The sequence below is a fragment of the Pongo pygmaeus genome, chromosome 17 (assembly GCF_028885625.2).
Source record: "Pongo pygmaeus isolate AG05252 chromosome 17, NHGRI_mPonPyg2-v2.0_pri, whole genome shotgun sequence".
Classification (NCBI taxonomy): domain Eukaryota; kingdom Metazoa; phylum Chordata; class Mammalia; order Primates; family Hominidae; genus Pongo; species Pongo pygmaeus.
In genome coordinates, this window is record NC_072390.2 from 61706686 (window position 1) to 61728070 (window position 21385).

General features: G+C 57.0%; 4 protein-coding genes across 8 annotated transcripts in view; 1 reads left to right on the forward strand and 3 right to left on the reverse strand.

Moving 5' to 3' along the window:
- Positions 1 to 21385, forward strand: part of KATNAL2 (katanin catalytic subunit A1 like 2) — a 330528-nt gene that overhangs the window by 115276 nt on the left and 193867 nt on the right. The gene's annotated exons all lie outside the window — the stretch shown is intronic.
- LOC129018899 (elongin-A3) lies at positions 166 to 6881 on the reverse strand. The gene has a single exon (XM_063653632.1). The coding sequence runs from the start codon at positions 4948 to 4950 to the stop codon at positions 3235 to 3237; it is 1716 nt and encodes a 571-aa protein (XP_063509702.1). The 5' UTR covers positions 4951 to 6881; the 3' UTR covers positions 166 to 3234.
- On the reverse strand, positions 6924 to 13403 carry LOC129018890 (elongin-A3-like). The gene has a single exon (XM_054460927.2). The coding sequence runs from the start codon at positions 10831 to 10833 to the stop codon at positions 9121 to 9123; it is 1713 nt and encodes a 570-aa protein (XP_054316902.1). The 5' UTR covers positions 10834 to 13403; the 3' UTR covers positions 6924 to 9120.
- LOC129018876 (elongin-A3-like) lies at positions 14868 to 21022 on the reverse strand. The gene has a single exon (XM_054460913.2). The coding sequence runs from the start codon at positions 16723 to 16725 to the stop codon at positions 15004 to 15006; it is 1722 nt and encodes a 573-aa protein (XP_054316888.1). The 5' UTR covers positions 16726 to 21022; the 3' UTR covers positions 14868 to 15003.

Consider the following 21385-nt stretch of genomic DNA (forward strand, 5'->3'; position numbering starts at 1 on the left):
TCTTTCTTCCGTTGTTAACTGAAGAAAACTGGGTGCCCTTTACAGGTTTTCTAAGACAAGGAAACGAAAAGAAGTCAGCAGGCGCCAAATCAGGACGGTAAGGTGGACGCCTCGTGATTTCCCATGGCAAGTCTTGCCCAGCTGCCCTCGTTGGAAGAAAGGCATGAGCAGGAACGTTGTCGTGGTGGAGAAGAACTCTCTGGTGGGGACCTTCTCCGCTCCAGCTTTGGCTAACTCTCTGAAAAGGCTCTGCCAGTGAGCAGATGTGATCAGGGTTTGGCCCTCCAGAAAGCCAACGAGGAGAATCCCTCTGGCATCCCCCCCCAAACGGTGGCCATGACCTCCGCTCTTGACTGCTCCTCTGTGGCTTCGGCTGGAGCACTGCCACCTCTTGCTAGCCACGGCTTCGTGCTTGGTCTTCAGGATCCTGCCGGGTAGAGCCAGGTTTCGTCTCCTGCTGCCAATCTTGGAAGAAATGCTTCAGGATCTTGCTCCCACCGGTTGTTTAAAATCTCCTCGGAAAGGCTTGCTCTGGCCTGCAGCTGATATCGGCGCCACGGTTTGGGCAGCCGAGTTCCACTCTCACCTTTCAGTCCGAATGGGGAAAACACAACCATTTGAAGTATGAGGATTCGGGTGTTAAGCCTTTTCTGAGAATTACCCTCCGTGTTGTGTAGAGAAATAGGTAAATTTGCTGTGTTTCCAGACTTCCGGCTACCTCACGAAGAGGATCCTAGTGCAATACTGGCCATGCTTCCGGAGCTCCCAGAATGAGGATTGTTTTGTAAATAGGTGGGAAGAGAATTGAGCTGTCCTGGGTCAGTGTAGCAATGTTACAGCAGGATCCTTAGGTTGATGCTGAATTCTATTCTGGGGCAGGTTTATGTGTTGTGTGGGGGTTGTTTCCTTTCTGTCTTTTGGAGCGGGTGTGTCGCAGTGGGAGCAGGGATCTGCTGAGGTCTGTCTCGTTCTCCAGTAATGAATGAGTTTAATGGGTGCAGCCGCTGTTTTCAGTAGCACGCCAGTGGGGGCATCGATGAGCTATGAGGAGCTAGAGCTTGCTCGGATTGCTTCCTTGTGTTTGTGTTTTGAGTTGTGTTTGCTTGTTTCGTGCTTGTTCTCCATTTCGGCAGGGGAAACGATTTTCCAGGAAGGAAGGTTGTTGCCAGTGGAAAACAATTTGGTTCCGAGGGACTGGGGTTTCTGGCTGGGAGTGGGGAGGGGCTGCAGGGTGATCGGTGGCCACTCCACCTCCTCCAGAGAGAGCGTGTGGCTTCTCTGCCTTGGGGAGGATATTCTGCTCTCTTGTGAGTTTTGCAGGCCACCTGAGATTCTCTCTTGAATTGCTGTCAAGAAATAGGGACGGGCGTTGTCTCTGGCCCTTGCTGGGGAAGGTTTTCTGAGGTTTTGTTTTTCAATTTTGAGACGGAGTTTGGCTTCTGTTGTCCAGCCTGGAGCGCAGTGGTGGGATCTGGGCTCACCGCAAACCCCGCCTCCCGGGTTCAAGCGATTCTCCTGTCTCAGCCCCCTGAGTAGCTGGGATTACAGGCGCTCGCCAGCAAGCCCAACCGAGTTTCGTCTTTTTAGAAGAGACGGGATATCCTCAGGTTGGTCAGGCTGGTCTGCAACTCCTGACCTCAGGTGGTCCGCCGGCCTCGACCTCCCAAAGCCACGGGAATACAGGCGCGAGTCACCGTGCCCGGACATGTCTGAGTTTTACGCGGTCGCTGACTGGATTATGTCCCCTTCCCCGGAACGGATGCTTTTCTGTCTTCCTTAAGGGTAGCATCTCTGTGGCACCCCGTTTCTGGCTCCTTCCGTGTTCTTCAGGCTTGAAGGCCTCCTTTGACGTGCACCGGCATCCACTCAGGTGCCTGCTTCCAGGAGCTTCCCAGCCCCCATGCTGCTGACAGCCCAGGGTACAGGACTTTGATCTCTTCTGCTGCCCTTGCTCGGTTTTGCCTTGCGGCTTATGTCTTTGTATTTCTCTCTCTACCCCTCACTGTCGGTAACGCCTAAGAACGAGGTTTACTTAATGGGGGGGGGGGGGGGTGTGTGCGCGTGCGTGTTTGTGTGTGTGCGCGCGCGTGTGTGTGTGCGTTTGTGTGTGTGTCTTTGTTTGTGTGTATGTGTGTGTGTCGTATCTGGCACACGGACCTGTGACTACCAGCCCGCGTGAAGCCAACAAATGCCCTGAGTTAGAAGGCAAACGTTCACCAAAGCTTGCAGGAGCTGGTAGGAGGTGAAGTCAAGGTAGTTAACCCGGTCATCTCATGGGAATTAGAAACTCTGGTTGGCAGGTTTAGACTTCCTGATCGAGAACCTAAATAAGCTGATTAAGGTGTCGCCATTCTTTCACAGGGGTTCTGGGTGAAAAGATTGGGAATGACTCTAGTAAAAGTGTTTTGACTTAAGGAACGTACCAGTTGTTAGCATTTATGTATGAAAGCCAAGAGTTCCTTTCTTCAAACAAACAGCAGTTTTCTTTGAGGTGTGCTCTGGTTGTGTCATCCAGGCTGGAGTGCAGTGGAATGAGGAAGGGTCACCGCAACCTCCGCTTGGCCAGCTCAGGCGATCCTGCCACCTCAGCCCTTTAAGGAGCTGGGACCACAGGGGCCGTGCCACCACGCCGGGCTAATTTTGGTATCTTTTGTGGAGACGGGGCTTCTCCGTTTGGCCCAGCCTGGTCCCCACCTCCTGGGCTCAAGCGATCTGCTTTCCTCGGCCTCCCGGAGGAGGATGGCTCACGATTAGAGGATCATGCCCGGCCTTTTATCTAAAAGAAAACAACAACAGTAACAAGACATTTTGCGTAGTCGGAGTTATCAGTGTCAACTGATGGATTGAGAGTTTGTGTCTAAGAAGTCCCTGTGTGCTCCATGATTTCAGAAGAGAGAACAAACGGCAAAAGGGACTCTCACATCTCGTACCTGATTTATGATGGCAACTAGGGCGTTGTTTAAAAAACGGTCGGTGAACCACCAAAGCAGAGTTGATCCGAACGCGTTCATAATATCTTCTGAATTCTGAGGTGTCCTCCAAGCAGGGAGGCAGTGGCCGGGTGTGGGAGGCAAAAATCACAGGGCCAGCGCTTGACACCTGCAGAATTCAGAGGCTCAACTTTGCACCCAGCCAAGGGTCCTGGTGTCCATTGGAAGTTTCGTTCCCCAACCCGCGTTGACTTTGCATTGGTCCTCCTCCCCCCAGATTTTATGTGTAAGGCAAGTCCTGAGTTTATCGTCGGGAGAATCTTCTCTTGTAGTCTCGAACTGCCTTGGCCATCAGCGGGGCCACTTTCTTGGCAGCCTGTTTCCGGGTCTTGGCCGCGGGCGCCGCGTGCTCATTGCTGCTGCTCAGGCAGGGGTTGGCCCGCTTCTCAGGGGGCCCGTGAAGGACGTTGCTGCTGCTGCTGCTGCTGCTGCTGCTGCCGCCGCCGCCGCCGCCGCCGCCGCCGCCGTCCCCGAGGCCGGAGGCAGCCTGGCTGCTTCCTGCGGGCTGGGGGGCTGGCTTGATCTCCCCGTTTCCGGGGTCAGCGGCTCCTGCAGACTTCTCTTCCCTCCTGGAAGCATCATAAGGCGTCTTGGCCACAGAGTTGAAACAGATCATCTTTGTCTGTCGGCCGCTGGGTTTGTTTTCAAGTGCAGATCGGATTTTCGTGGTCACTACTCGCAGCCGCTGCTCTCGGGCGTCGCGAAGCCGCAGGTACAGCTCCCGCCAAGACTCGTGCTCCCGCGGCTTTTCTCCCTTGAAGTCCTGGAGACAATGAATCCTCCATAATTCATCTGTCTCTCGAGCGAGTGCGTGGTTGTCTTTCTCTGTGCGATACAGCTGATCAGGCGTCCACCCTTCCGGAACGGGTTCAAGAACCGAGTAGGCGACCCCTCCCACGTCGCCGAGGGCGTCCGGATTGTTTCTAAGCACCGGGAGGCACTGCTGGCGCAGCGTCAGCACCTGGAGCTGGCAGGCAGGCCTGGAGCCCGAGTACACCTGCAGCCTAGCATTCACTCTGCGTCCAGGGAAAGCGGCTTCCTCCTGGAACGTTGGCGCGGAGAGTGCTTCTGGCTCTGCCTGGGAGGTCATGGCCTCAAAAGCGGACAGCAGATCGTAGTTGGCCTGCATCCAGGCCGCTGAGGGGTCCCAGAGCTCTGCGAAGAGAAGGCTGGGCACCGTTTTCGGCCCGGCGGAATCAGCGCCGGCCGCCTGCAGCCTCTCTGACTGGCTTTCCTGGACAGGAGGCGATTTGTGAGCCGAAGCCCAGCGGGACGATTTGCGCCCCTTGCTGTGGCTCGCCACCGCTTCCCCCTGAGGTTGGCCCTGGCAGCCCGGACCCGGCAGAGGCCCGCCCTGAGCGGCGTGAGCGTGGCCTCTTCCGGGTTGCTTCCCGGGCACAGCGGGCTCAGGGCCCTCGGGCGTCGGGAGGGGAGCGGTGCGCGTTGGAGGGTCCCGACGGGGGCCGGAATCAGCTGGGGCCGTTCTGGGGCGCTTTCTCTCGGCTCTGGGCTCGCGACTGGGAGACCTCGGGTGAGGTCTCTGTTGTCCCGGAGGTGTTCTGCGTGCTGTCCGTCCGTGCTGAGGGCTGTGAGATGGGCTCCTGGGGGCCGTCGCGTTTTCTGGGAAGCCCCAGGCCTTTTCCTGGTCCTGGAGAGCCTCCCCGAGGCGCTGTCGGGAAGCGCTGTCCTCAGCGTCCTGTGGGTCAGGCCCGGTGTTTCGGTCCACAAGCACCAGCTTCTTCCACCGGGCCGCTAAGTCTCTGGCAAAGTCGCCCACGTGCTGGTGCTTCCGCAGGCGCTTCACCGTCTTTCTGATTCCAGTCTCCGCCAGGATGTCTGCCGTCATGGGCAGGGCGGAGAGTTTCTGCAAATATTTCTCCAGCTTTTTTGGGTTCGTCTTCGTGGCCAGACGCACCTGCAGCTTCTGCACTGCGCGCAGCGTAGTGGAGCCTGCCGCCATCTCAGCAGAGCTGTGCAGGCGTCGCTGTCCTCGCGTTCGCGGCTCTGTCCTCGGGGCGGCGGGACACGAAGTCTGGGGTGGCCGGTCCTCGCTGCCCGGTCGCCAGGCAGCGACCTCGGGATGTGGAGTCACAGCCTGGCGCGAGCTCGGTCCTCGGAGCAGTGGGCCACTGGTTCCGGGGCGCTGGTCCTCGCGGACCGCAGGCCTCGGGGCGTGGAGTCCCCACAACCTGGAGCGAGCTGGGTCCTCGGAGCAGCGGGCCACTTGGTCTGGAACGCCGGTCCTTGCAGACAGCTGAGCAGGCCCGCTTCTGTCCCTCGGGATGTGGAGCCGCAGCCTGGAGTGACCTCTGCGCTGCGCCGTCCGAGGCGGAATGCAGCTGGGCTGCCAGAGCCCGGCCTTATATAGCCAGCCCCGGGCCCACCCAGGACTCAAGCCCTGACCCCCTTGGGCCTTGGGCAGCCCCGCCCCAATACGAATTCATTCCGTCAGCCCAACGCAGCCAATCGGGACGGTCCACGCCAGGTGGACTGCTGTGCCCGGCAGGTTCATTAGGTTAATTGCAGCCTGGACACACCCCACTGAGTTCTACCGTTGGCCCTCCTTGTTCCCAGCCCCCGCATCTGTGGATTCCCAAAGACACAGACAGAATCCCCTTGGGAGTAAAAGCGAAAATAACAACACCGCAAGACAAAATCGTAGGAAGGAGAACCAACAGAGGAGGACAACTCTTTACCTGGGATTGCCGTCGTGTGAGGGGACTTGGAAACATTCGTAGAAAAGTGGGATTAAGGGAGAAAAATGAAAAAGGTGTATTTTACTTCTCGACCCCGTCTCCATCAACTTCGAGACCCTTCTGGAAGCAGTGTCTCCTCCCCGCCGTCCAGCCCATCCCTAAAGCCCCCCAGGGTCCTGGGAATGTAACTGTTTCCATGCAATCTTTCTTCCGTTGTTAACTGAAGAAAACTGGGTGCCCTTTACAGGTTTTCTAAGACAAGGAAACGAAAAGAAGTCAGCAGGCGCCAAATCAGGACGGTAAGGTGGACGCCTCGTGATTTCCCATGGCAAGTCTTGCCCAGCTGCCCTCGTTGGAAGAAAGGCATGAGCAGGAACGTTGTCGTGGTGGAGAAGAACTCTCTGGTGGGGACCTTCTCCGCTCCAGCTTTGGCTAACTCTCTGAAAAGGCTCTGCCAGTGAGCAGATGTGATCAGGGTTTGGCCCTCCAGAAAGCCAACGAGGAGAATCCCTCTGGCATCCCCCCCCAAACGGTGGCCATGACCTCCGCTCTTGACTGCTCCTCTGTGGCTTCGGCTGGAGCACTGCCACCTCTTGCTAGCCACGGCTTCGTGCTTGGTCTTCAGGATCCTGCCGGGTAGAGCCAGGTTTCGTCTCCTGCTGCCAATCTTGGAAGAAATGCTTCAGGATCTTGCTCCCACCGGTTGTTTAAAATCTCCTCGGAAAGGCTTGCTCTGGCCTGCAGCTGATATCGGCGCCACGGTTTGGGCAGCCGAGTTCCACTCTCACCTTTCAGTCCGAATGGGGAAAACACAACCATTTGAAGTATGAGGATTCGGGTGTTAAGCCTTTTCTGAGAATTACCCTCCGTGTTGTGTAGAGAAATAGGTAAATTTGCTGTGTTTCCAGACTTCCGGCTACCTCACGAAGAGGATCCTAGTGCAATACTGGCCATGCTTCCGGAGCTCCCAGAATGAGGATTGTTTTGTAAATAGGTGGGAAGAGAATTGAGCTGTCCTGGGTCAGTGTAGCAATGTTACAGCAGGATCCTTAGGTTGATGCTGAATTCTATTCTGGGGCAGGTTTATGTGTTGTGTGGGGGTTGTTTCCTTTCTGTCTTTTGGAGCGGGTGTGTCGCAGTGGGAGCAGGGATCTGCTGAGGTCTGTCTCGTTCTCCAGTAATGAATGAGTTTAATGGGTGCAGCCGCTGTTCTCAGTAGCACGCCAGTGGGGGCATCGATGAGCTATGAGGAGCTAGAGCTTGCTCGGATTGCTTCCTTGTGTTTGTGTTTTGAGTTGTGTTTGCTTGTTTCGTGCTTGTTCTCCATTTCGGCAGGGGAAACGATTTTCCAGGAAGGAAGGTTGTTGCCAGTGGAAAACAATTTGGTTCCGAGGGACTGGGGTTTCTGGCTGGGAGTGGGGAGGGGCTGCAGGGTGATCGGTGGCCACTCCACCTCCTCCAGAGAGAGCGTGTGGCTTCTCTGCCTTGGGGAGGATATTCTGCTCTCTTGTGAGTTTTGCAGGCCACCTGAGATTCTCTCTTGAATTGCTGTCAAGAAATAGGGACGGGCGTTGTCTCTGGCCCTTGCTGGGGAAGGTTTTCTGAGGTTTTGTTTTTCAATTTTGAGACGGAGTTTGGCTTCTGTTGTCCAGCCTGGAGCGCAGTGGTGGGATCTGGGCTCACCGCAAACCCCGCCTCCCGGGTTCAAGCGATTCTCCTGTCTCAGCCCCCTGAGTAGCTGGGATTACAGGCGCTCGCCAGCAAGCCCAACCGAGTTTCGTCTTTTTAGAAGAGACGGGATATCCTCAGGTTGGTCAGGCTGGTCTGCAACTCCTGACCTCAGGTGGTCCGCCGGCCTCGACCTCCCAAAGCCACGGGAATACAGGCGCGAGTCACCGTGCCCGGACATGTCTGAGTTTTACGCGGTCGCTGACTGGATTATGTCCCCTTCCCCGGAACGGATGCTTTTCTGTCTTCCTTAAGGGTAGCATCTCTGTGGCACCCCGTTTCTGGCTCCTTCCGTGTTCTTCAGGCTTGAAGGCCTCCTTTGACGTGCACCGGCATCCACTCAGGTGCCTGCTTCCAGGAGCTTCCCAGCCCCCATGCTGCTGACAGCCCAGGGTACAGGACTTTGATCTCTTCTGCTGCCCTTGCTCGGTTTTGCCTTGCGGCTTATGTCTTTGTATTTCTCTCTCTACCCCTCACTGTCGGTAACGCCTAAGAACGAGGTTTACTTAATGGGGGGGGGGGGGTGTGTGCGCGTGCGTGTTTGTGTGTGTGCGCGCGCGTGTGTGTGTGCGTTTGTGTGTGTGTCTTTGTTTGTGTGTATGTGTGTGTGTCGTATCTGGCACACGGACCTGTGACTACCAGCCCGCGTGAAGCCAACAAATGCCCTGAGTTAGAAGGCAAACGTTCACCAAAGCTTGCAGGAGCTGGTAGGAGGTGAAGTCAAGGTAGTTAACCCGGTCATCTCATGGGAATTAGAAACTCTGGTTGGCAGGTTTAGACTTCCTGATCGAGAACCTAAATAAGCTGATTAAGGTGTCGCCATTCTTTCACAGGGGTTCTGGGTGAAAAGATTGGGAATGACTCTAGTAAAAGTGTTTTGACTTAAGGAACGTACCAGTTGTTAGCATTTATGTATGAAAGCCAAGAGTTCCTTTCTTCAAACAAACAGCAGTTTTCTTTGAGGTGTGCTCTGGTTGTGTCATCCAGGCTGGAGTGCAGTGGAATGAGGAAGGGTCACCGCAACCTCCGCTTGGCCAGCTCAGGCGATCCTGCCACCTCAGCCCTTTAAGGAGCTGGGACCACAGGGGCCGTGCCACCACGCCGGGCTAATTTTGGTATCTTTTGTGGAGACGGGGCTTCTCCGTTTGGCCCAGCCTGGTCCCCACCTCCTGGGCTCAAGCGATCTGCTTTCCTCGGCCTCCCGGAGGAGGATGGCTCACGATTAGAGGATCATGCCCGGCCTTTTATCTAAAAGAAAACAACAACAGTAACAAGACATTTTGCGTAGTCGGAGTTATCAGTGTCAACTGATGGATTGAGAGTTTGTGTCTAAGAAGTCCCTGTGTGCTCCATGATTTCAGAAGAGAGAACAAACGGCAAAAGGGACTCTCACATCTCGTACCTGATTTATGATGGCAACTAGGGCGTTGTTTAAAAAACGGTCGGTGAACCACCAAAGCAGAGTTGATCCGAACGCGTTCATAATATCTTCTGAATTCTGAGGTGTCCTCCAAGCAGGGAGGCAGTGGCCGGGTGTGGGAGGCAAAAATCACAGGGCCAGCGCTTGACACCTGCAGAATTCAGAGGCTCAACTTTGCACCCAGCCAAGGGTCCTGGTGTCCATTGGAAGTTTCGTTCCCCAACCCGCGTTGACTTTGCATTGGTCCTCCTCCCCCCAGATTTTATGTGTAAGGCAAGTCCTGAGTTTATCGTCGGGAGAATCTTCTCTTGTAGTCTCGAACTGCCTTGGCCATCAGCGGGGCCACTTTCTTGGCAGCCTGTTTCCGGGTCTTGGCCGCGGGCGCCGCGTGCTCATTGCTGCTGCTCAGGCAGGGGTTGGCCCGCTTCTCAGGGGGCCCGTGAAGGACGTTGCTGCTGCTGCTGCTGCTGCTGCTGCTGCCGCCGCCGCCGCCGCCGCCGCCGCCGTCCCCGAGGCCGGAGGCAGCCTGGCTGCTTCCTGCGGGCTGGGGGGCTGGCTTGATCTCCCCGTTTCCGGGGTCAGCGGCTCCTGCAGACTTCTCTTCCCTCCTGGAAGCATCATAAGGCGTCTTGGCCACAGAGTTGAAACAGATCATCTTTGTCTGTCGGCCGCTGGGTTTGTTTTCAAGTGCAGATCGGATTTTCGTGGTCACTACTCGCAGCCGCTGCTCTCGGGCGTCGCGAAGCCGCAGGTACAGCTCCCGCCAAGACTCGTGCTCCCGCGGCTTTTCTCCCTTGAAGTCCTGGAGACAATGAATCCTCCATAATTCATCTGTCTCTCGAGCGAGTGCGTGGTTGTCTTTCTCTGTGCGATACAGCTGATCAGGCGTCCACCCTTCCGGAACGGGTTCAAGAACCGAGTAGGCGACCCCTCCCACGTCGCCGAGGGCGTCCGGATTGTTTCTAAGCACCGGGAGGCACTGCTGGCGCAGCGTCAGCACCTGGAGCTGGCAGGCAGGCCTGGAGCCCGAGTACACCTGCAGCCTAGCATTCACTCTGCGTCCAGGGAAAGCGGCTTCCTCCTGGAACGTTGGCGCGGAGAGTGCTTCTGGCTCTGCCTGGGAGGTCATGGCCTCAAAAGCGGACAGCAGATCGTAGTTGGCCTGCATCCAGGCCGCTGAGGGGTCCCAGAGCTCTGCGAAGAGAAGGCTGGGCACCGTTTTCGGCCCGGCGGAATCAGCGCCGGCCGCCTGCAGCCTCTCTGACTGGCTTTCCTGGACAGGAGGCGATTTGTGAGCCGAAGCCCAGCGGGACGATTTGCGCCCCTTGCTGTGGCTCGCCACCGCTTCCCCCTGAGGTTGGCCCTGGCAGCCCGGACCCGGCAGAGGCCCGCCCTGAGCGGCGTGAGCGTGGCCTCTTCCGGGTTGCTTCCCGGGCACAGCGGGCTCAGGGCCCTCGGGCGTCGGGAGGGGAGCGGTGCGCGTTGGAGGGTCCCGACGGGGGCCGGAATCAGCTGGGGCCGTTCTGGGGCGCTTTCTCTCGGCTCTGGGCTCGCGACTGGGAGACCTCGGGTGAGGTCTCTGTTGTCCCGGAGGTGTTCTGCGTGCTGTCCGTCCGTGCTGAGGGCTGTGAGATGGGCTCCTGGGGGCCGTCGCGTTTTCTGGGAAGCCCCAGGCCTTTTCCTGGTCCTGGAGAGCCTCCCCGAGGCGCTGTCGGGAAGCGCTGTCCTCAGCGTCCTGTGGGTCAGGCCCGGTGTTTCGGTCCACAAGCACCAGCTTCTTCCACCGGGCCGCTAAGTCTCTGGCAAAGTCGCCCACGTGCTGGTGCTTCCGCAGGCGCTTCACCGTCTTTCTGATTCCAGTCTCCGCCAGGATGTCTGCCGTCATGGGCAGGGCGGAGAGTTTCTGCAAATATTTCTCCAGCTTTTTTGGGTTCGTCTTCGTGGCCAGACGCACCTGCAGCTTCTGCACTGCGCGCAGCGTAGTGGAGCCTGCCGCCATCTCAGCAGAGCTGTGCAGGCGTCGCTGTCCTCGCGTTCGCGGCTCTGTCCTCGGGGCGGCGGGACACGAAGTCTGGGGTGGCCGGTCCTCGCTGCCCGGTCGCCAGGCAGCGACCTCGGGATGTGGAGTCACAGCCTGGCGCGAGCTCGGTCCTCGGAGCAGTGGGCCACTGGTTCCGGGGCGCTGGTCCTCGCGGACCGCAGGCCTCGGGGCGTGGAGTCCCCACAACCTGGAGCGAGCTGGGTCCTCGGAGCAGCGGGCCACTTGGTCTGGAACGCCGGTCCTTGCAGACAGCTGAGCAGGCCCGCTTCTGTCCCTCGGGATGTGGAGCCGCAGCCTGGAGTGACCTCTGCGCTGCGCCGTCCGAGGCGGAATGCAGCTGGGCTGCCAGAGCCCGGCCTTATATAGCCAGCCCCGGGCCCACCCAGGACTCAAGCCCTGACCCCCTTGGGCCTTGGGCAGCCCCGCCCCAATACGAATTCATTCCGTCAGCCCAACGCAGCCAATCGGGACGGTCCACGCCAGGTGGACTGCTGTGCCCGGCAGGTTCATTAGGTTAATTGCAGCCTGGACACAGCCCACTGAGTTCTACCGTTGGCCCTCCTTGTTCCCAGCCCCCGCATCTGTGGATTCCCAAAGACACAGACAGAATCCCCTTGGGAGTAAAAGCGAAAATAACAACACCGCAAGACAAAATCGTAGGAAGGAGAACCAACAGAGGAGGACAACTCTTTACCTGGGATTGCCGTCGTGTGAGGGGACTTGGAAACATTCGTAGAAAAGTGGGATTAAGGGAGAAAAATGAAAAAGGTGTATTTTACTTCTCGACCCCGTCTCCATCAACTTCGAGACCCTTCTGGAAGCAGTGTCTCCTCCCCGCCGTCCAGCCCATCCCTAAAGCCCCCCAGGGTCCTGGGAATGTAACTGTTTCCATGCAATCTTTCTTCCGTTGTTAACTGAAGAAAACTGGGTGCCCTTTACAGGTTTTCTAAGACAAGGAAACGAAAAGAAGTCAGCAGGCGCCAAATCAGGACGGTAAGGTGGACGCCTCGTGATTTCCCATGGCAAGTCTTGCCCAGCTGCCCTCGTTGGAAGAAAGGCATGAGCAGGAACGTTGTCGTGGTGGAGAAGAACTCTCTGGTGGGGACCTTCTCCGCTCCAGCTTTGGCTAACTCTCTGAAAAGGCTCTGCCAGTGAGCAGATGTGATCAGGGTTTGGCCCTCCAGAAAGCCAACGAGGAGAATCCCTCTGGCATCCCCCCCCAAACGGTGGCCATGACCTCCGCTCTTGACTGCTCCTCTGTGGCTTCGGCTGGAGCACTGCCACCTCTTGCTAGCCACGGCTTCGTGCTTGGTCTTCAGGATCCTGCCGGGTAGAGCCAGGTTTCGTCTCCTGCTGCCAATCTTGGAAGAAATGCTTCAGGATCTTGCTCCCACCGGTTGTTTAAAATCTCCTCGGAAAGGCTTGCTCTGGCCTGCAGCTGATATCGGCGCCACGGTTTGGGCAGCCGAGTTCCACTCTCACCTTTCAGTCCGAATGGGGAAAACACAACCATTTGAAGTATGAGGATTCGGGTGTTAAGCCTTTTCTGAGAATTACCCTCCGTGTTGTGTAGAGAAATAGGTAAATTTGCTGTGTTTCCAGACTTCCGGCTACCTCACGAAGAGGATCCTAGTGCAATACTGGCCATGCTTCCGGAGCTCCCAGAATGAGGATTGTTTTGTAAATAGGTGGGAAGAGAATTGAGCTGTCCTGGGTCAGTGTAGCAATGTTACAGCAGGATCCTTAGGTTGATGCTGAATTCTATTCTGGGGCAGGTTTATGTGTTGTGTGGGGGTTGTTTCCTTTCTGTCTTTTGGAGCGGGTGTGTCGCAGTGGGAGCAGGGATCTGCTGAGGTCTGTCTCGTTCTCCAGTAATGAATGAGTTTAATGGGTGCAGCCGCTGTTTTCAGTAGCACGCCAGTGGGGGCATCGATGAGCTATGAGGAGCTAGAGCTTGCTCGGATTGCTTCCTTGTGTTTGTGTTTTGAGTTGTGTTTGCTTGTTTCGTGCTTGTTCTCCATTTCGGCAGGGGAAACGATTTTCCAGGAAGGAAGGTTGTTGCCAGTGGAAAACAATTTGGTTCCGAGGGACTGGGGTTTCTGGCTGGGAGTGGGGAGGGGCTGCAGGGTGATCGGTGGCCACTCCACCTCCTCCAGAGAGAGCGTGTGGCTTCTCTGCCTTGGGGAGGATATTCTGCTCTCTTGTGAGTTTTGCAGGCCACCTGAGATTCTCTCTTGAATTGCTGTCAAGAAATAGGGACGGGCGTTGTCTCTGGCCCTTGCTGGGGAAGGTTTTCTGAGGTTTTGTTTTTCAATTTTGAGACGGAGTTTGGCTTCTGTTGTCCAGCCTGGAGCGCAGTGGTGGGATCTGGGCTCACCGCAAACCCCGCCTCCCGGGTTCAAGCGATTCTCCTGTCTCAGCCCCCTGAGTAGCTGGGATTACAGGCGCTCGCCAGCAAGCCCAACCGAGTTTCGTCTTTTTAGAAGAGACGGGATATCCTCAGGTTGGTCAGGCTGGTCTGCAACTCCTGACCTCAGGTGGTCCGCCGGCCTCGACCTCCCAAAGCCACGGGAATACAGGCGCGAGTCACCGTGCCCGGACATGTCTGAGTTTTACGCGGTCGCTGACTGGATTATGTCCCCTTCCCCGGAACGGATGCTTTTCTGTCTTCCTTAAGGGTAGCATCTCTGTGGCACCCCGTTTCTGGCTCCTTCCGTGTTCTTCAGGCTTGAAGGCCTCCTTTGACGTGCACCGGCATCCACTCAGGTGCCTGCTTCCAGGAGCTTCCCAGCCCCCATGCTGCTGACAGCCCAGGGTACAGGACTTTGATCTCTTCTGCTGCCCTTGCTCGGTTTTGCCTTGCGGCTTATGTCTTTGTATTTCTCTCTCTACCCCTCACTGTCGGTAACGCCTAAGAACGAGGTTTACTTAATGGGGGGGGGGGGGTGTGTGCGCGTGCGTGTTTGTGTGTGTGCGCGCGCGTGTGTGTGTGCGTTTGTGTGTGTGTCTTTGTTTGTGTGTATGTGTGTGTGTCGTATCTGGCACACGGACCTGTGACTACCAGCCCGCGTGAAGCCAACAAATGCCCTGAGTTAGAAGGCAAACGTTCACCAAAGCTTGCAGGAGCTGGTAGGAGGTGAAGTCAAGGTAGTTAACCCGGTCATCTCATGGGAATTAGAAACTCTGGTTGGCAGGTTTAGACTTCCTGATCGAGAACCTAAATAAGCTGATTAAGGTGTCGCCATTCTTTCACAGGGGTTCTGGGTGAAAAGATTGGGAATGACTCTAGTAAAAGTGTTTTGACTTAAGGAACGTACCAGTTGTTAGCATTTATGTATGAAAGCCAAGAGTTCCTTTCTTCAAACAAACAGCAGTTTTCTTTGAGGTGTGCTCTGGTTGTGTCATCCAGGCTGGAGTGCAGTGGAATGAGGAAGGGTCACCGCAACCTCCGCTTGGCCAGCTCAGGCGATCCTGCCACCTCAGCCCTTTAAGGAGCTGGGACCACAGGGGCCGTGCCACCACGCCGGGCTAATTTTGGTATCTTTTGTGGAGACGGGGCTTCTCCGTTTGGCCCAGCCTGGTCCCCACCTCCTGGGCTCAAGCGATCTGCTTTCCTCGGCCTCCCGGAGGAGGATGGCTCACGATTAGAGGATCATGCCCGGCCTTTTATCTAAAAGAAAACAACAACAGTAACAAGACATTTTGCGTAGTCGGAGTTATCAGTGTCAACTGATGGATTGAGAGTTTGTGTCTAAGAAGTCCCTGTGTGCTCCATGATTTCAGAAGAGAGAACAAACGGCAAAAGGGACTCTCACATCTCGTACCTGATTTATGATGGCAACTAGGGCGTTGTTTAAAAAACGGTCGGTGAACCACCAAAGCAGAGTTGATCCGAACGCGTTCATAATATCTTCTGAATTCTGAGGTGTCCTCCAAGCAGGGAGGCAGTGGCCAGGTGTGGGAGGCAAAAATCACAGGGCCAGCGCTTGACACCTGCAGAATTCAGAGGCTCAACTTTGCACCCAGCCAAGGGTCCTGGTGTCCATTGGAAGTTTCGTTCCCCAACCCGCGTTGACTTTGCATTGGTCCTCCTCCCCCCAGATTTTATGTGTAAGGCAAGTCCTGAGTTTATCGTCGGGAGAATCTTCTCTTGTAGTCTCGAACTGCCTTGGCCATCAGCGGGGCCACTTTCTTGGCAGCCTGTTTCCGGGTCTTGGCCGCGGGCGCCGCGTGCTCATTGCTGCTGCTCAGGCAGGGGTTGGCCCGCTTCTCAGGGGGCCCGTGAAGGACGTTGCTGCTGCTGCTGCTGCTGCTGCTGCTGCTGCTGCTGCCGCCGCCGCCGCCGCCGCCGCCGCCGTCCCCGAGGCCGGAGGCAGCCTGGCTGCTTCCTGCGGGCTGGGGGGCTGGCTTGATCTCCCCGTTTCCGGGGTCAGCGGCTCCTGCAGACTTCTCTTCCCTCCTGGAAGCATCATAAGGCGTCTTGGCCACAGAGTTGAAACAGATCATCTTTGTCTGTCGGCCGCTGGGTTTGTTTTCAAGTGCAGATCGGATTTTCGTGGTCACTACTCGCAGCCGCTGCTCTCGGGCGTCGCGAAGCCGCAGGTACAGCTCCCGCCAAGACTCGTGCTCCCGCGGCTTTTCTCCCTTGAAGTCCTGGAGACAATGAATCCTCCATAATTCATCTGTCTCTCGAGCGAGTGCGTGGTTGTCTTTCTCTGTGCGATACAGCTGATCAGGCGTCCACCCTTCCGGAACGGGTTCAAGAACCGAGTAGGCGACCCCTCCCACGTCGCCGAGGGCGTCCGGATTGTTTCTAAGCACCGGGAGGCACTGCTGGCGCAGCGTCAGCACCTGGAGCTGGCAGGCAGGCCTGGAGCCCGAGTACACCTGCAGCCTAGCATTCACTCTGCGTCCAGGGAAAGCGGCTTCCTCCTGGAACGTTGGCGCGGAGAGTGCTTCTGGCTCTGCCTGGGAGGTCATGGCCTCAAAAGCGGACAGCAGATCGTAGTTGGCCTGCATCCAGGCCGCTGAGGGGTCCCAGAGCTCTGCGAAGAGAAGGCTGGGCACCGTTTTCGGCCCGGCGGAATCAGCGCCGGCCGCCTGCAGCCTCTCTGACTGGCTTTCCTGGACAGGAGGCGATTTGTGAGCCGAAGCCCAGCGGGACGATTTGCGCCCCTTGCTGTGGCTCGCCACCGCTTCCCCCTGAGGTTGGCCCTGGCAGCCCGGACCCGGCAGAGGCCCGCCCTGAGCGGCGTGAGCGTGGCCTCTTCCGGGTTGCTTCCCGGGCACAGCGGGCTCAGGGCCCTCGGGCGTCGGGAGGGGAGCGGTGCGCGTTGGAGGGTCCCGACGGGGGCCGGAATCAGCTGGGGCCGTTCTGGGGCGCTTTCTCTCGGCTCTGGGCTCGCGACTGGGAGACCTCGGGTGAGGTCTCTGTTGTCCCGGAGGTGTTCTGCGTGCTGTCCGTCCGTGCTGAGGGCTGTGAGATGGGCTCCTGGGGGCCGTCGCGTTTTCTGGGAAGCCCCAGGCCTTTTCCTGGTCCTGGAGAGCCTCCCCGAGGCGCTGTCGGGAAGCGCTGTCCTCAGCGTCCTGTGGGTCAGGCCCGGTGTTTCGGTCCACAAGCACCAGCTTCTTCCACCGGGCCGCTAAGTCTCTGGCAAAGTCGCCCACGTGCTGGTGCTTCCGCAGGCGCTTCACCGTCTTTCTGATTCCAGTCTCCGCCAGGATGTCTGCCGTCATGGGCAGGGCGGAGAGTTTCTGCAAATATTTCTCCAGCTTTTTTGGGTTCGTCTTCGTGGCCAGACGCACCTGCAGCTTCTGCACTGCGCGCAGCGTAGTGGAGCCTGCCGCCATCTCAGCAGAGCTGTGCAGGCGTCGCTGTCCTCGCGTTCGCGGCTCTGTCCTCGGGGCGGCGGGACACGAAGTCTGGGGTGGCCGGTCCTCGCTGCCCGGTCGCCAGGCAGCGACCTCGGGATGTGGAGTCACAGCCTGGCGCGAGCTCGGTCCTCGGAGCAGTGGGCCACTGGTTCCGGGGCGCTGGTCCTCGCGGACCGCAGGCCTCGGGGCGTGGAGTCCCCACAACCTGGAGCGAGCTGGGTCCTCGGAGCAGCGGGCCACTTGGTCTGGAACGCCGGTCCTTGCAGACAGCTGAGCAGGCCCGCTTCTGTCCCTCGGGATGTGGAGCCGCAGCCTGGAGTGACCTCTGCGCTGCGCCGTCCGAGGCGGAATGCAGCTGGGCTGCCAGAGCCCGGCCTTATATAGCCAGCCCCGGGCCCACCCAGGACTCAAGCCCTGACCCCCTTGGGCCTTGGGCAGCCCCGCCCCAATACGAATTCATTCCGTCAGCCCAACGCAGCCAATCGGGACGGTCCACGCCAGGTGGACTGCTGTGCCCGGCAGGTTCATTAGGTTAATTGCAGCCTGGACACACCCCACTGAGTTCTACCGTTGGCCCTCCTTGTTCCCAGCCCCCGCATCTGTGGATTCCCAAAGACACAGACAGAATCCCCTTGGGAGTAAAAGCGAAAATAACAACACCGCAAGACAAAATCGTAGGAAGGAGAACCAACAGAGGAGGACAACTCTTTACCTGGGATTGCCGTCGTGTGAGGGGACTTGGAAACATTCGTAGAAAAGTGGGATTAAGGGAGAAAAATGAAAAAGGTGTATTTTACTTCTCGACCCCGTCTCCATCAACTTCGAGACCCTTCTGGAAGCAGTGTCTCCTCCCCGCCGTCCAGCCCATCCCTAAAGCCCCCCAGGGTCCTGGGAATGTAACTGTTTCCATGCAATCTTTCTTCCGTTGTTAACTGAAGAAAACTGGGTGCCCTTTACAGGTTTTCTAAGACAAGGAAACGAAAAGAAGTCAGCAGGCGCCAAATCAGGACGGTAAGGTGGACGCCTCGTGATTTCCCATGGCAAGTCTTGCCCAGCTGCCCTCGTTGGAAGAAAGGCATGAGCAGGAACGTTGTCGTGGTGGAGAAGAACTCTCTGGTGGGGACCTTCTCCGCTCCAGCTTTGGCTAACTCTCTGAAAAGGCTCTGCCAGTGAGCAGATGTGATCAGGGTTTGGCCCTCCAGAAAGCCAACGAGGAGAATCCCTCTGGCATCCCCCCCCAAACGGTGGCCATGACCTCCGCTCTTGACTGCTCCTCTGTGGCTTCGGCTGGAGCACTGCCACCTCTTGCTAGCCACGGCTTCGTGCTTGGTCTTCAGGATCCTGCCGGGTAGAGCCAGGTTTCGTCTCCTGCTGCCAATCTTGGAAGAAATGCTTCAGGATCTTGCTCCCACCGGTTGTTTAAAATCTCCTCGGAAAGGCTTGCTCTGGCCTGCAGCTGATATCGGCGCCACGGTTTGGGCAGCCGAGTTCCACTCTCACCTTTCAGTCCGAATGGGGAAAACACAACCATTTGAAGTATGAGGATTCGGGTGTTAAGCCTTTTCTGAGAATTACCCTCCGTGTTGTGTAGAGAAATAGGTAAATTTGCTGTGTTTCCAGACTTCCGGCTACCTCACGAAGAGGATCCTAGTGCAATACTGGCCATGCTTCCGGAGCTCCCAGAATGAGGATTGTTTTGTAAATAGGTGGGAAGAGAATTGAGCTGTCCTGGGTCAGTGTAGCAATGTTACAGCAGGATCCTTAGGTTGATGCTGAATTCTATTCTGGGGCAGGTTTATGTGTTGTGTGGGGGTTGTTTCCTTTCTGTCTTTTGGAGCGGGTGTGTCGCAGTGGGAGCAGGGATCTGCTGAGGTCTGTCTCGTTCTCCAGTAATGAATGAGTTTAATGGGTGCAGCCGCTGTTTTCAGTAGCACGCCAGTGGGGGCATCGATGAGCTATGAGGAGCTAGAGCTTGCTCGGATTGCTTCCTTGTGTTTGTGTTTTGAGTTGTGTTTGCTTGTTTCGTGCTTGTTCTCCATTTCGGCAGGGGAAACGATTTTCCAGGAAGGAAGGTTGTTGCCAGTGGAAAACAATTTGGTTCCGAGGGACTGGGGTTTCTGGCTGGGAGTGGGGAGGGGCTGCAGGGTGATCGGTGGCCACTCCACCTCCTCCAGAGAGAGCGTGTGGCTTCTCTGCCTTGGGGAGGATATTCTGCTCTCTTGTGAGTTTTGCAGGCCACCTGAGATTCTCTCTTGAATTGCTGTCAAGAAATAGGGACGGGCGTTGTCTCTGGCCCTTGCTGGGGAAGGTTTTCTGAGGTTTTGTTTTTCAATTTTGAGACGGAGTTTGGCTTCTGTTGTCCAGCCTGGAGCGCAGTGGTGGGATCTGGGCTCACCGCAAACCCCGCCTCCCGGGTTCAAGCGATTCTCCTGTCTCAGCCCCCTGAGTAGCTGGGATTACAGGCGCTCGCCAGCAAGCCCAACCGAGTTTCGTCTTTTTAGAAGAGACGGGATTTCCTCAGGTTGGTCAGGCTGGTCTGCAACTCCTGACCTCAGGTGGTCCGCCGGCCTCGACCTCCCAAAGCCACGGGAATACAGGCGCGAGTCACCGTGCCCGGACATGTCTGAGTTTTACGCGGTCGCTGACTGGATTATGTCCCCTTCCCCGGAACGGATGCTTTTCTGTCTTCCTTAAGGGTAGCATCTCTGTGGCACCCCGTTTCTGGCTCCTTCCGTGTTCTTCAGGCTTGAAGGCCTCCTTTGACGTGCACCGGCATCCACTCAGGTGCCTGCTTCCAGGAGCTTCCCAGCCCCCATGCTGCTGACAGCCCAGGGTACAGGACTTTGATCTCTTCTGCTGCCCTTGCTCGGTTTTGCCTTGCGGCTTATGTCTTTGTATTTCTCTCTCTACCCCTCACTGTCGGTAACGCCTAAGAACGAGGTTTACTTAATGGGGGGGGGGGGGGTGTGCGCGCGTGCGTGTTTGTGTGTGTGCGCGCGCGTGTGTGTGTGCGTTTGTGTGTGTGTCTTTGTTTGTGTGTATGTGTGTGTGTCGTATCTGGCACACGGACCTGTGACTACCAGCCCGCGTGAAGCCAACAAATGCCCTGAGTTAGAAGGCAAACGTTCACCAAAGCTTGCAGGAGCTGGTAGGAGGTGAAGTCAAGGTAGTTAACCCGGTCATCTCATGGGAATTAGAAACTCTGGTTGGCAGGTTTAGACTTCCTGATCGAGAACCTAAATAAGCTGATTAAGGTGTCGCCATTCTTTCACAGGGGTTCTGGGTGAAAAGATTGGGAATGACTCTAGTAAAAGTGTTTTGACTTAAGGAACGTACCAGTTGTTAGCATTTATGTATGAAAGCCAAGAGTTCCTTTCTTCAAACAAACAGCAGTTTTCTTTGAGGTGTGCTCTGGTTGTGTCATCCAGGCTGGAGTGCAGTGGAATGAGGAAGGGTCACCGCAACCTCCGCTTGCCCAGCTCAGGCGATCCTGCCACCTCAGCCCTTTAAGGAGCTGGGACCACAGGGGCCGTGCCACCACGCCGGGCTAATTTTGGTATCTTTTGTGGAGACGGGGCTTCTCCGTTTGGCCCAGCCTGGTCCCCACCTCCTGGGCTCAAGCGATCTGCTTTCCTCGGCCTCCCGGAGGAGGATGGCTCACGATTAGAGGATCATGCCCGGCCTTTTATCTAAAAGAAAACAACAACAGTAACAAGACATTTTGCGTAGTCGGAGTTATCAGTGTCAACTGATGGATTGAGAGTTTGTGTCTAAGAAGTCCCTGTGTGCTCCATGATTTCAGAAGAGAGAACAAACGGCAAAAGGGACTCTCACATCTCGTACCTGATTTATGATGGCAACTAGGGCGTTGTTTAAAAAACGGTCGGTGAACCACCAAAGCAGAGTTGATCCGAACGCGTTCATAATATCTTCTGAATTCTGAGGTGTCCTCCAAGCAGGGAGGCAGTGGCCGGGTGTGGGAGGCAAAAATCACAGGGCCAGCGCTTGACACCTGCAGAATTCAGAGGCTCAACTTTGCACCCAGCCAAGGGTCCTGGTGTCCATTGGAAGTTTCGTTCCCCAACCCGCGTTGACTTTGCATTGGTCCTCCTCCCCCCAGATTTTATGTGTAAGGCAAGTCCTGAGTTTATCGTCGGGAGAATCTTCTCTTGTAGTCTCGAACTGCCTTGGCCATCAGCGGGGCCACTTTCTTGGCAGCCTGTTTCCGGGTCTTGGCCGCGGGCGCCGCGTGCTCATTGCTGCTGCTCAGGCAGGGGTTGGCCCGCTTCTCAGGGGGCCCGTGAAGGACGTTGCTGCTGCTGCTGCTGCTGCTGCTGCTGCTGCCGCCGCCGCCGCCGCCGCCGCCGCCGTCCCCGAGGCCGGAGGCAGCCTGGCTGCTTCCTGCGGGCTGGGGGGCTGGCTTGATCTCCCCGTTTCCGGGGTCAGCGGCTCCTGCAGACTTCTCTTCCCTCCTGGAAGCATCATAAGGCGCCTTGGCCACAGAGTTGAAACAGATCATCTTTGTCTGTCGGCCGCTGGGTTTGTTTTCAAGTGCAGATCGGATTTTCGTGGTCACTACTCGCAGCCGCTGCTCTCGGGCGTCGCGAAGCCGCAGGTACAGCTCCCGCCAAGACTC